Genomic DNA, 12,422 nt, shown 5'->3' on the forward strand with positions numbered 1-12,422 from the left:
CCCGTCATACGCAGGTGCTCACTGTGCTGTCTTCTGTGTGCTGTCTGCATGAAGTCTGCAAGGCAATCTATCTGGAGGCAGATTGACTGGGAAGAAGTGGGAAGTTATCTACACTTAGCAGTGTTTCAGAAAACATTATAGCACCTCCTTCTACACAAATACTTACAGGACAGTAAGGAAGTTGCCAAGTGAGAAGGAGAAATACGCTCTCAGGGGGGCAGCATGTGCTAATTTTCTGTAAAGACTAGTTTCTTTAGCAGAATGGAATGTCCATAGTTGTGTGGTGCTCTAAGAGCAACGGGAGCTGGTCTTGGCATTTGCAGGGGGGAGCTGTAGGACTTAATAGGTCTTACAGCTTAATGGGTACTTTACGTACACTAAATGTATTAGTATGAACTGAATAATCCGTAACGTAATCAGATTTCTAGCCAATCTTGTGTGTAGCACTGTGATAGTTGGCAGTTATCTTGGGCCTTAAAGCCGAGCAGATTTTTCCCCACCTCCCCATCCTATTTGGTTTTAGAAGTGAGTTCCTCACCTAGGGACTACTGCCTTTCTAGGGGAACACCTTGGCTCAATCTAGTGACCAGAAACACTTCCCCATTGCAGACACTGCCATAGTCCACAAGCTCTTCTCTTGAAAAACAACTTAAAATGGTAACAACTTCAGCCTGAGTCAAGAGCCGTTTGTCATGGTTGTGGAGGTTACTGTCAATGTCAGCGGTCGTAGGCTCCCCCTGGAGGCTATTGTAGCCATATTCAGAAACCCAACACAAAATCATCCTCAGGAGTATTTCATAGATGATAAGGAGATACCAAAGGAACAAGAGTAAGTGGTTGCTTAAAATCGTTTCTTGTGCTTGAAAAGGTATTTGTTTATAGGGAGGACAAAACCAGAGTCATTCCAGGTTTCAAATTTGGTCACCGGAGGTGGGATGCCATCTCCAGATGGAAGGACTACCAGGTCTTCTTTCTTCCTAGCTAAGAAACAGGTTCAGGCGGATGTTTTTGAGCAGTCTTCAATGATTTGTGATAATCTGTGCAGACTTTTTTCTTTCACTTTCTTCTTTATGGACTCGGGGTGGGGGGGGGTTGGACCATGTGACCTTTAGAGGTCTCTTCCAAACTCAGATATTCTGTGATTCTTTGAAGGATAAACTCTCTGTTCTGTATTATGTTGATCAAACAGCAGTTGCTTTCTGCTGGGTTTTGCATTTTGTATTTTGTCACATGAGGCTCTAGGCTGTGTCTATTGCTGAAGTAGCTGGCCACCTGTTGTTGTTGTGCTGTGACATTTGTTGTGGATTAAGGTGCTCCAGCTGAGGTGCTTTGTCTGAGAAATGCAGAGGACCACCTATCGCAGAAGTATTATTAGAAAACATGTTTGGCAAAGGTTGGCAAACTGAGACTTTGAAGTGTTTTTTAATACAAAGTAGTTCTGCTCACCCTTGCAAGTAAACCACATTAAAAGGTTTGCATACCAATTACTGCGCATCTCTCTGGTTTCTCAGATTGTCCCATTGACACACAACTTTGCCTGCAATAACAGTCACAATAAGGCTTAGATGGAAGGGACCTTACAGACCATCCAGTTCCAACCCCCCTGCCATGGGCAGGGACACCTTCCACTAGACCAGGTTGCTCAAAGCCACATCCAGCCTGGCCTTGAACACTTCCAGGGATGGGGCATCCACAGCTTCTCTGGGCAACCTGTGCCAGTGCCTCACCACCCTCTCTGTGAAGAATTTCTTCTAAATATCCCCACTTTCAATTTAAACCTGTTCCCCCTTGTCCTATCACTACAGGCTTTTGTAAAAAAGTCCCCCCACCCCAGCTTCCTTGTAGCCCCTTCAGGTACTGGAAGGTGCAATAAGGTCTCCCCGGAGCCTTCTCTTCTCCAGGCTGAACAAGCCCAACTCTCTCAGCCTGTCCCCATAGCAGAGGTGCTCCAGCCCTCGGAGCATCTTCGTGGCCTCCTCTGGACTCACTCCAACACGTCCGTGTCCTTCTTATGTTGGGAGCCCCTGACATCCCTGCATACCGGACCAAGGTCTGAGTAACAGTTATGTAAATTCCAGTGGCTATTCCAGGACTCACCTGGTGGTGGAGGAAAAATGCACCTTTATCTGCTGTGGGAGGGGCGTGGGTGTTGAGGTGGAGGCTACCAGTTCCGGGAAGTATTTGGGCAGGAAGGAAGCAAATATTTCCTTTCCTTTTCCCACATTATCACCGAGGTCTTCAAGGCGGAGTGTATACAAGCAGAGGAAGAGTTTGTTGGAGGCAATAGGACTGGCACAGAGCACGTGGGCAGACTGGGGATGGATATCTGATGGGGAAAGTCTGGTTGTGCTGTATTAGCAGCAGCATTGAAATTCCTGCGAGGTTAATAGTAATGTAACAAACGCTTTAACAGCTTCATTCTCTGTCAGTCTTGTCACCTTTTTTGCTTATGTTCTCAAACATGACCAGAATACATTTTCTCTTTTGTCACTGCCTGCCTGTTCTTGCTCCCTGATATTCAACGATTTCAATTTATCTGGTGTTAATGTAACTCCAAGGCAATTTGGAATGCTATTATTCTGAAAGAAGCTAAAGTAAAATGGGGCTCTTTCCTGCAGACATTCGTGCACATAATTAAAATAATTCTAACAGTTAAGTGTGCTTAGAATTGGTCTCTGGATTTGTACTTTATCCGTAATCTCCCATTGAAAACCAAGGTTAATTCATCCCCATAGTTATAGTTTGAAAGCATTAAAATGCTTATTTAACAGGTTAAAACCATTGACTTTGGAAGATTTAACTGTCTGGATATAAAGTTGTTTGTGCTGTATGACCTGGAAAAAGATTTGATTTAATAAGTGGAATGATATGTGTTCATGTTACCTCACAGACATTTCACCTTTTTTTTTTTTTTAATGGTCTTATTGTAAAAATGTCTTCATTTTGGTTTATGTATTGTTTTCAACAAGAGGTTCAGGGCTTTATACACCAAAAGTGAACTATCTCTTCTGTTTTCATTGCTTGAGGGGGGGTGACTCAGTTTTATTTCTGTTATATGTAGGTTACAAAATGCAGGTTTATTAAATATGTTTTCTTAATTTCTGATCAGACTATTCACTTGAATAAAACCCAGTTATTCTTATGTATTAAAAATATTCCTTTCATGTAAAGAAAAGTCCAGTTTTTATTTTTTAATGAAAATACCGATTTCCATGCTAAGACTAAGTTACAAGAATGAATGGGTTTTTGACTGTCCAGGACTCTGGGAAGAGCACCCACTGCTCTGGCTTCCAATAGGGAAGGTTTCTTGAGCTTCCAGAAAGGGAAAAAGTAGGCAGATCCTGCTGATGCTACAGGAAACTTTGCCTTCAGAGCTTGGGTAATTTATGGGCAGTATGGAAACTGCTTGTGGGAAGGGAGTTGCAGAAATCCCATGTGGCTGTTGGAGGTTGAGGTGAGTGAACGAGATTGTAGATGTGCTTTCTTGCCCGGTACCTGTGCCCTTAGCTAACTGTGGTGGGCAGATAGGCTTGTTGTGACCATGGGGTTTGGGTGGGTGAGACTTGGGAGGCGACCAGCTCAGTCTCTGAAGGTTTATTAATTCAGACACAGAACAAAACAAAAGTTGTGGGGATTTCGGGGAGAAATGTCCCTGGTGTCCTTACAGAGGGGCAGTTTTAGGCTTCTGAGTTCCTCCTCACCAGATCTAAGTTGACTTGCATGGGGCTGTCTGTGTGTCTTTCACTGGTTTATATAGAAACATTGGCATGGTGCTTGGAGAACCAAGCTGTTTCTCACAGGGCTTTGACAAGGTCCATGAGTCTAGAAAGAGGTTTTATGGGTACCAGAGAGTTATGTGTACACATTGCATCATAACTTAAGTTACTTGTGGGAAAGCTTGAGTCACTGCACAATCTATAATGCCTTTTCTCCCTGTTGTTTTTGTTTTGCTCTCCTGGGTAATATTTTGATCAAACAAAGCTTGTATCACACAAGCAGTTTAAATTCTAAAGGTAACTGGACTCTGAAGTCTGAACTGCATTACCTTTGGCAACACCTTTTGACTTCCTGAGATGTGCTGTCACTTTGGTGGAGAGAACAGTGCTCAGCCATCTTAAAAAGAAGGTAAAACACAATTCTGAGGTGCACCAACTGTAGCGATCACAACTAGTCTTTGCTGTTCCTTGAAATAGCAGTGTGGCTAGGTAAAGATTCACAGGTTTATGTGTTGTTTGGGTTTGTTTTTTTGATTGGGTTTTAAGGCTAAATGAAACAGTGAGAATAGACCAAATGAGATTGCCAGAACACCTGCACTGGTCTCCTGTGTGCCAGGGGTCATGGAATTTGTCCTAGCTCTTCTCCAAAACATCCAAGAAAGGTGTTGCGTTCAGGTGTTAGTCACTGTATAGCCCTCATCGACAAGGATATTTTCAAAAAAGTGAGACTGCATTGCACGTGACATTTCAGCAGTAGTCACCAAGGGATGTCCTCTCCTAAATATAAGAAGACAACAGCAGGTGAAGCTTTTAATGCCACCCAAAGCAGTAGTGAAATACTCTGCTTCCAACAGTCATTGGATAACTCAAAGTGCAGAGACAAGAGTCGTGTGAGGTCTGTGGGAGAAGGGCATTAAAACATGCCAAGAACTGTGAAACTCTGCTTCTATCTCCTTGTGGTTTTCCTCTGACTTGTGGATCTTCAGGGTGTGATTGCTTCTGTCAGGAGCACGTTGGGCAGTGCAGTTTGATTCAGTACCTTTCTCTTATGTCCTGTTTACCAGGCAGTTATTAAGAGGGATGGCCAGAGCCGACAGTGAAGCAAGGGGAGGGCAGAGCGAAGTTCAGCTACGCTTGCCAGCCTTATGAATGATAATGTTAAAACTTAGCCACCAAAAATAGTTGTTTCGCTGCGCCTCTTTGTAAACTTCTGTGGGACTGAAGAAACTATTCTGAACTGAAACGCACTCTCCCTCAGGGACTTTTTTCAGCACTGAGCCCAATTATTTTTTAAATGGGGGGTTTAGCCCTCCAGGGAAGCCATAAATATGTCCATGGCTGAGCTGTAGTGAGTTGTATATTCCCAATTGTCCTATTAAGGAAATTCAGTAAAGAAAACAAGAGGCTGTTCTCCTTAGTAAAAGTACTAGCAGCTCTTTTCTTGCAATCTAAGTGATATTGCACATTTTACTTTTGAATAGCTAAATAGTGTTTTGTCACATCTAAGTTCATGAAAATTTAATGTCTCAGTGGTCGAAACTGGTCACTTTGTGTTTTGAATCACGGCTGGTGCAGACATTTTAAGTGTCTGTTGATGGTTGCTTCTAAGGTTGAGAAACAAGAAACAAATCTTTTGTATCTAAGGGGAGCAGGGGAATAAGCAGACACAAAATAATTTACATTGGAAAGGAGCTCCAGAATTCATCTGGTGCGTCCGCTACTCAAAGCAGAACTAACTCCAAGTTAGATGAGGCTGTCAAGCCAAGTTTTGAGAATCAGGGATAGAGACTCCAGCCCTGCTGGGCTCGTGCCTCAAAGCTTAACTAGTCTTATGGGGAAGTTGTTTTTTTCCTTATGTCCAAGTGAACAAGTCTTTTTTTGTAGAGCTGCTTTCTATCCAGTTGGTCCCCAGCTGTGCTACTGAATGGGGTTGTCTGTCAAGTGTCCATCTTGCCTTGGAACTTCTTAAGGTTCCTGATACCCAGCTTTTTTGCTGTGCTGAAGTTTCTCCGAATACCAGTTTCCCCCTCCACACCTCTTTCCCCAGCTTGGTTTCACCAGCAAACTTGCTGAGGGTGCTCTCCATCATGTTTTCTGTGTCACTGATGAAGATGTTGAGCAGAATTGGCTTGTAATCCTCTGGGAGTTACACTTTGAACCTTCAGCCACAACCTCCTGAGCCCGATGGTTTAGGCAGTTTTTCACATATCTTGTCCAGCTGGTGTCTTCCCAGTTAGACCACAGGCATATTAAGGGAGACTTACAAGCCTTGCTGAAGTCAAAGGAAAATTTTGTTTTCCCCAAAGCCAGTCATTCTCTTCTAGAAGGAAATCAGGTTGGTCAGTCATTATTTGCTTTTGCTAAATCTGTGGTAGCTGTTCCCAATCACATTTTTACTGTTCATTAGCTGGAAATAGTTTCCACAAGGGCTTGCTCTGTGATCTTCCCTGGGACTGAAATGAATCTGACAGACTGTTGTTCCCTGGATTGTCCTGCTTTCCTGTTTTGAAGATGAGTGTAACTTTTGCCTCCTCTGGTCGACATGACCTGTCAAAGGTGAGAGAGGGCACCTTGGCCTGTGCCTTCTGCATGTCCAGATGAATCATGTCTTGTCCCATCTACTGGTATGTTTTTAATCTATGTAAATAGTCCTTCACTCAGTCACCTTTTACTAATGAGAAGCAATTTGAAAAAGAGAAATTACTAGGTAGAGAGCATGGAGTGCTTGAGACCAGACCTTGCCAGTGAAGACTATGGCAAGGAATATACCAATTACTTCAGGAGTTTCCTTGTCCTGCATTATGAAGTCGCCTGCCCTGTTCAGCAGTGGGCCAGCATTATCCTTGCTCCCTTTTTCTGCTGATGTATCTGCAGGAGCTATCTGTTGTGTTTCCCATGCCTTTCACATTTCCCATCCCTTGCACGAACTCCAGCCGAGCTGTGGACTTCCTAGCTCTTTTCTTATATTCCTCCTTTGTTCCTCCCAGGAAGACTGTCCCTTCTGTACATGACATTTTAAGTCTGAGCTCACTCAGGAGTTATCCATTCAGCCAAACTTGCCTCCTGCCTTTCCTCCTTGTCTTGCACACTGGCGTGGATTTTTCATATGCTTTAGAGGGGTGGCTTTCAATTTAAACCATTGCTTCTGAGTCCCTTGGCATTTAAGGTAATTGTCCCAGTCTACCACTTACCAGCTTCCTGAAGAAGCTGAGACTGCTGCTCTGAAATTCAGGATCTTTATTCAGTTATTTGCCTTCTTCGCTTTACTCAGTATTTAAAATTCTTACATCACCTCATGGTCACACTGGCTAAGGCTGCCATCAGCCTTCATGTCCTTAGCCATTTCTTCTTTAATTCGTACCATGTCCAGCAGTGCTCCTTGTCTACTTAAAGGAGTGCTTGCAGAAAAGTCTTTCATGCTCCATATTGCCTGTGTGTTGCTGTTCTGCTCTTCCAGCAAATGTCTCAAAGTTTCCCATGAAAACAAGTGCTGCAATTGTGAGGCTTCTTTCAGTTGTTTAAAGATGAATTTGTCCACTTGTTTCGTCCACTTGACTGGGCAGTCTCTCTCAAATGCACACTATGTTTATCACTTGTTCACCACCCTTGTGGTCCTGATCCATGAGCTGTCATCCTTGACTCCTTGTATCAATCATGTGTTGTTGAAAAAGTGGGAAAACAGTGTGCAATATTTTAAGAAAGTGCTAGACACTTAATAAACTGGTGAGACCATCTGTTTGCACACAAGAGTATCGGATTACTCCTCTCCCCTGCGTGACTTGGGGCGAGCAATTTCCCCTCCTCTATGTCTCAGACTGTGAAGTCCGTGTGATAGTGACAGTCCCATACTGTCAGTGTGGTCAGTGTGTCTCCTGCCCTGCTATAATAAAGGTAGCTGATGTGCAAGCACTGCTGCCTACCAAAGGTTGCAGGCATCATTGCATTAGTATTGCTGGATGTACCCTGCATGCTGTCTTTATGGAAGCTGAGATTTGGTGAGGCAGAGAACCTGAAAGTCCACTTGTCGAGTGGCAAAGTAGATGGGAATGTCCCCATGCACCAAAGCAAATTTGGAAGGAAACCTGGTTGCTAAAAACAAGTGTATGTTTGTACAGGATTCTCTCATTGCCAGGAACATAGTGTTTTGGGGCATGACAGTGGAAAAGATCATACTCTGATTTGCTCTCCCAAGTGTAAGGATTTTTAATTTTCCTGAGCTGTATGAGTAAGCTGGTTATGGCAACAGGGCAGGATGAAGGCAAAAGGAAATGTAGATGAGTGCATGATGAAAATAAATATTTAAATGACTTGTTCGAATTACTTAGGTATGTGGAAAGACAAAATATTTGCTGTATTTTTCAGTCAGAAGGAATCTTTACATACTCTTGAATAGCTGACATCTGCTTCATTCAGTGTGAACCAGGTTAAATCAAATGTTATTTTCTTTTTGTAATATTTAATAGAGCCTGTTGTTTGGGTTACAGAACATGGAGGTTCTCAGTGCACTGTGCACTTTTCTTGTTACCTTGCACGTAGGAATCTCTATTTTTAGGTTTGGATATGTGCATGAAGACCTTAATTAAGAAAAAATATTTTTCTAAACTGCCCTGCTTGCAATGTTCAGTCACTTCTAACTGTGGTGTTTCCCCCATGTCTTGCACTCTCTTCTCTGTGTTTTGTATTATCAGTAGCTAAAAGCTACCTGCTGACAGGTTGTTCACCTTAGTTTTCTGTTGTGAAGTCTCTGCTGCCTTTCTGGACTTAAGTAGCTTTAAGTAGTGTTTGACACTGCGTTGCATATTGGCCATGGTGGTCAACTTTAGCTACCTCTCTGGCAACTTCAGGTTGCCAGTGGCTCTAAATCAGACAATAAAAGACAAGTGGTTTAATTAATCTTAATACCATTTTGAGCCTACTGCTGCAGTCAGTTGCTCATATTTATACATGTACCTACTCTGACATAAAATCCTACCGAAATAAAAGGGACTTCAATTGACAAAGTGAAGGTTTGCAAGATCCGTCCCTTGCTAGTATCAGTAGCTATGCCTTGTTTTGAACAAGACCGGATTTGCTTTGATTTCTACATTAGTGCAGGCTACATTGGGCAGAACATTTAATGTCTCTCATTGATTTTCCCTGTAATACTGTTGAAAAAGAAGTCACTGCTCTGATCATTTGTTTTACCATTAAAGTTCTGTACGCAGATCTGTTCCCCTGGGTTATCAGTGTGCAACCAGATACTCCTTGATCTAATGAGGTTCTGCAAGGAATATGCTATCACTTCAACACTTAGCAGTAGAAAGCTTCATCTAAATGGAAAATTTATCTCATACTTTAAAGTAAAATGCAGTTCAAGGATACAACCATAAAAAGCAGGGGTGTACAAAATTTTAAGACATTTCTCAGATTAAACAAAGCAAAATCCAAGCCAGAGTTTCTAAGGTGATTTGTCGTGACTACAATTATTGTTAAAGAAGAAAATGTTACAGCTGTCACTTCAGTTTATAGGGTTTGTTCCAGTTCAGTTAAAATAGCATCGCCATCAGAAATGACTGACTAACAGGATTTCATTAATGTGATACTTATTTGCCACAGCAGGCACGCTCTGGAAAGTAATTTTGAGAAGCACCTACAAAAGCATCAGTAGCAGGCAAGGCTTGTGCTTTGAACTCATTTTGGCGCTAGGATTTATATCTCCGAGGGCCTAGTGCTACAGTCCATTTCAGAAGCACAGGTCCTGCTGACCTTGAAGGAGTTTTGTAAGCGGTGTGACGTAGGCTGAGGAACAGACCGGCTTGCTGCAGTGAGTCTGACCAGAAGCATTCCCTCCGGCTGCGACGGCGGGAGTGCAGCTCTGCCTGCAGCCTGACAGTATTTCTGTGTAAATGCTAGACTTCACCACCAGGTATGCAGAAGGCTAGTGGTAGACAGGGGTGATGAGCATCTCCTAGGGTCAGCTCCTCTGCCCATAAAGCAAGAGAAAGTCCCTTACAGAAGAATGATCATATGCTTGCAGATGTCCTTAGCTTTATCAGCTGTTTTCCTCTAAATGTCTAAATGCTGAATAAGTTGTTGGGGTTTTGTTTTCTGGATGATTTTTTTTTGTTGTTATTTTTGTTAATGAACGTACCTAGACACACAGAGAATTTTGCACAGAAAACTATCTTACATATTTGTATTAAACTTCGTTAAGTTGTGGAAAATGATAACTTCTGTACAGAGGAATAAATAGAGGTTAAATAGTATGTCTTGCTCTTGTCAGGAGCATGCAGTGGAGTTTCTGTATTTTGTCAGTTGAATGTAATGTTGTCCTTGGCTCTATCTGTTGCATTTATGTAACAAAGGAAAACAAAGAATTTTAGAGGTAAATTTAAGACAAAAACCAGCATTCAGTAACTTTGTGGACGACCAGATGAGACTTGATATAAAGAGTCAGGAAAGTTACATGTCCTTAGCATTTTTCAGCTCATGTTTTAGCTGACGATCAAGGTGTGTGTAGGATGTTGGTTTGTTTTTTATTTCGGTTCTGCAGATGAGATGGTGCACAATTCGATGTGCAGGGCCAGACTCTCCTCTTCATGTTGGCTCTAGGGATTTATTATGTGCCTAGCTTTTCTGTAGTTACACCACGGTTGCTTTCACATTCAGAGACTGCTGACTTCAGTGAGTTTAAGGCATTAAATAAGAGCTAGAAGAGAGTGAGGGGGTGCCCAGACAAGCAGTGGAACAGGCACTACCTTTCCTTCAAGTTCCTGTGAGGTGCTGGTGGGGTAAATGCTGCCAGAAAAATGTCATGTATTGAGAAAAAGGGTAAGGGAGGACTTCATTGGTGGATGCCCAAGAACACACCAGAAAAGTTTATTAAGAAAGAATCACTAATGACTTTTAATATATGACTACAATATTGACCATTTTCCTCTGTTGTGTTTTTAGGGTCTCATGACTCATTTAGCTTCTACATCGATGAAGCCTCTCCAGTTGGGCCTGAACAGCCAGAGACGGTGCAGAATTTTGTGTCTGTTTTTGGGACTGTGGCTAAAAAGCTGATGAGGAAGTGGTTGGCTACACAGACCATGAATTTCACCAGCCAGCTCGGGGCAGGTATAAGGTATTTTGATCTTAGAATTTCCACCAAGCCCAGAGACCCAGACAATGAACTCTACTTCGCTCACGGTTTATTCAGTGCCAAAGTCAAAGAGGGTCTGGAAGAGATCAATGCATTTCTCACTGACCACCCAAAAGAAGTGGTCTTCTTGGACTTCAATCACTTCTACGGGATGCAGAAATACCATCATGAAAAGCTTGTCCAAATGCTCAAAGACACGTATGGAAACAAAATGTGTCCTGCCATATTTGCCCATGAAGTCAGCCTCCAGTACCTGTGGGAGAAAGAACACCAAGTGCTGGTGTTCTACCACAGCCCAGTGGCTCTTGAGGTACCATTCCTTTGGCCAGGCCAGATGATGCCAGCTCCTTGGGCAAACACAACAGATCCAGAAAAACTGATTCAATTCCTGCAGGCATCAATCACTGAAAGAAGAAAGAAGGGCTCCTTTTTTATATCTCAAGTAGTGCTGACACCAAAGGCTAGTACAGTGGTGAAGGGGGTTGCTAGTGGTCTCAGAGAAACAATCACAGAAAGGTAAGTGTCTGGCAGGTAACGTGTGCTGACTATGCTAAATGTGTGTGTTGGTAATGCTTTTCTAATTCCTTTTAAAGAAACTCCAGAAAACGTGTTTCTTCCATGCTACGGTGGGTTAGTCAGAACTTGGGCAAAACCCTAAAATATTTAAAGGGAAGCACACTGAAGCAGAAGCTTTTGTATCTTGAAAGAAAAGCTGGCACTGAAGCCTAATGAGGTCTTAGGGGATTGGCTTAGCCTTTTTTCTTTTCTGAATGGAAGTTTTTTCATTTGTTTTCTTTTTCAAATGTGATTTCTTACCATGAGCACTGAACATCTTTCCTTGGATTTCCTTACTGGATGTGGACAAATTTATCTGAATTATCTATTTAATTTAAGTTTTTATTTACGCATCAGGTTTCAAGTATTGGGTAAATAATTTTTTTTCATTTTGGCTCATCAGCAAAGTCTGACACTGCAGAATTTGCATCCTTAACTACTTTTACACACTTTAAAGGTGGGTGGCTTTTCTCTCTGCATACCATCACCTATTGTATCAAAGATATCAGGACACCATTAGAGAGAATTTGCCTCCTAACTGTCATTCATTTATCATACAGGGAAGAGACTGCAGCCCACTATAAAGGTTGCATATATGGAATACTGTGTTGACAGGCCATTAGTTGTTACGTTACAAAAAAAGCCGTCTGTGCAAGACATGCATTATTTACACAATTCTGACTTTGATAAATCACAGCCAATTTTCAGCTTAAAGGCATATATGTGTGACTATGTTCTTGACAGCTTGGTAGGAAACCTGAAATTTAATGCCAAGACACAAGAGCTATTTTTTTCCCCCCTTAAAAAAAAAAAAAAATATGGTTGCAGAGTGTGAAAAATGTGTAATGGGGATCAATGGCCTGCTAATGTTCTGCTCTCTGCATGAATGTGTCTGTGCCAGGAAGGTCTATGGGGAACACTATCCCCTTCTATGAAATGAATGATGCAGTGCCTGTGGCACTACACCCTGCGAAGAACACATGCCTCATTTTTGAGGAAGGTTGAGCAGTTTTTATGGCAGCTTT

General features: G+C 42.3%; 1 protein-coding gene across 1 annotated transcript; it reads left to right on the forward strand.

Moving 5' to 3' along the window:
- Positions 1 to 5,463: 5,463 nt before the first annotated feature.
- PLCXD3 (phosphatidylinositol-specific phospholipase C, X domain containing 3) lies at positions 5,464 to 11,362 on the forward strand. Its single transcript, XM_010159919.1, has 2 exons — positions 5,464 to 5,546; positions 10,624 to 11,362. The coding sequence occupies exons 1-2, from the start codon at positions 5,464 to 5,466 to the stop codon at positions 11,360 to 11,362; spliced, it is 822 nt and encodes a 273-aa protein (XP_010158221.1).
- The last annotated feature ends 1,060 nt before the right edge of the window (positions 11,363 to 12,422 follow it).

The sequence above is a fragment of the Eurypyga helias genome, unplaced genomic scaffold (genome assembly GCF_000690775.1).
Source record: "Eurypyga helias isolate BGI_N326 unplaced genomic scaffold, ASM69077v1 scaffold581, whole genome shotgun sequence".
Classification (NCBI taxonomy): domain Eukaryota; kingdom Metazoa; phylum Chordata; class Aves; order Eurypygiformes; family Eurypygidae; genus Eurypyga; species Eurypyga helias.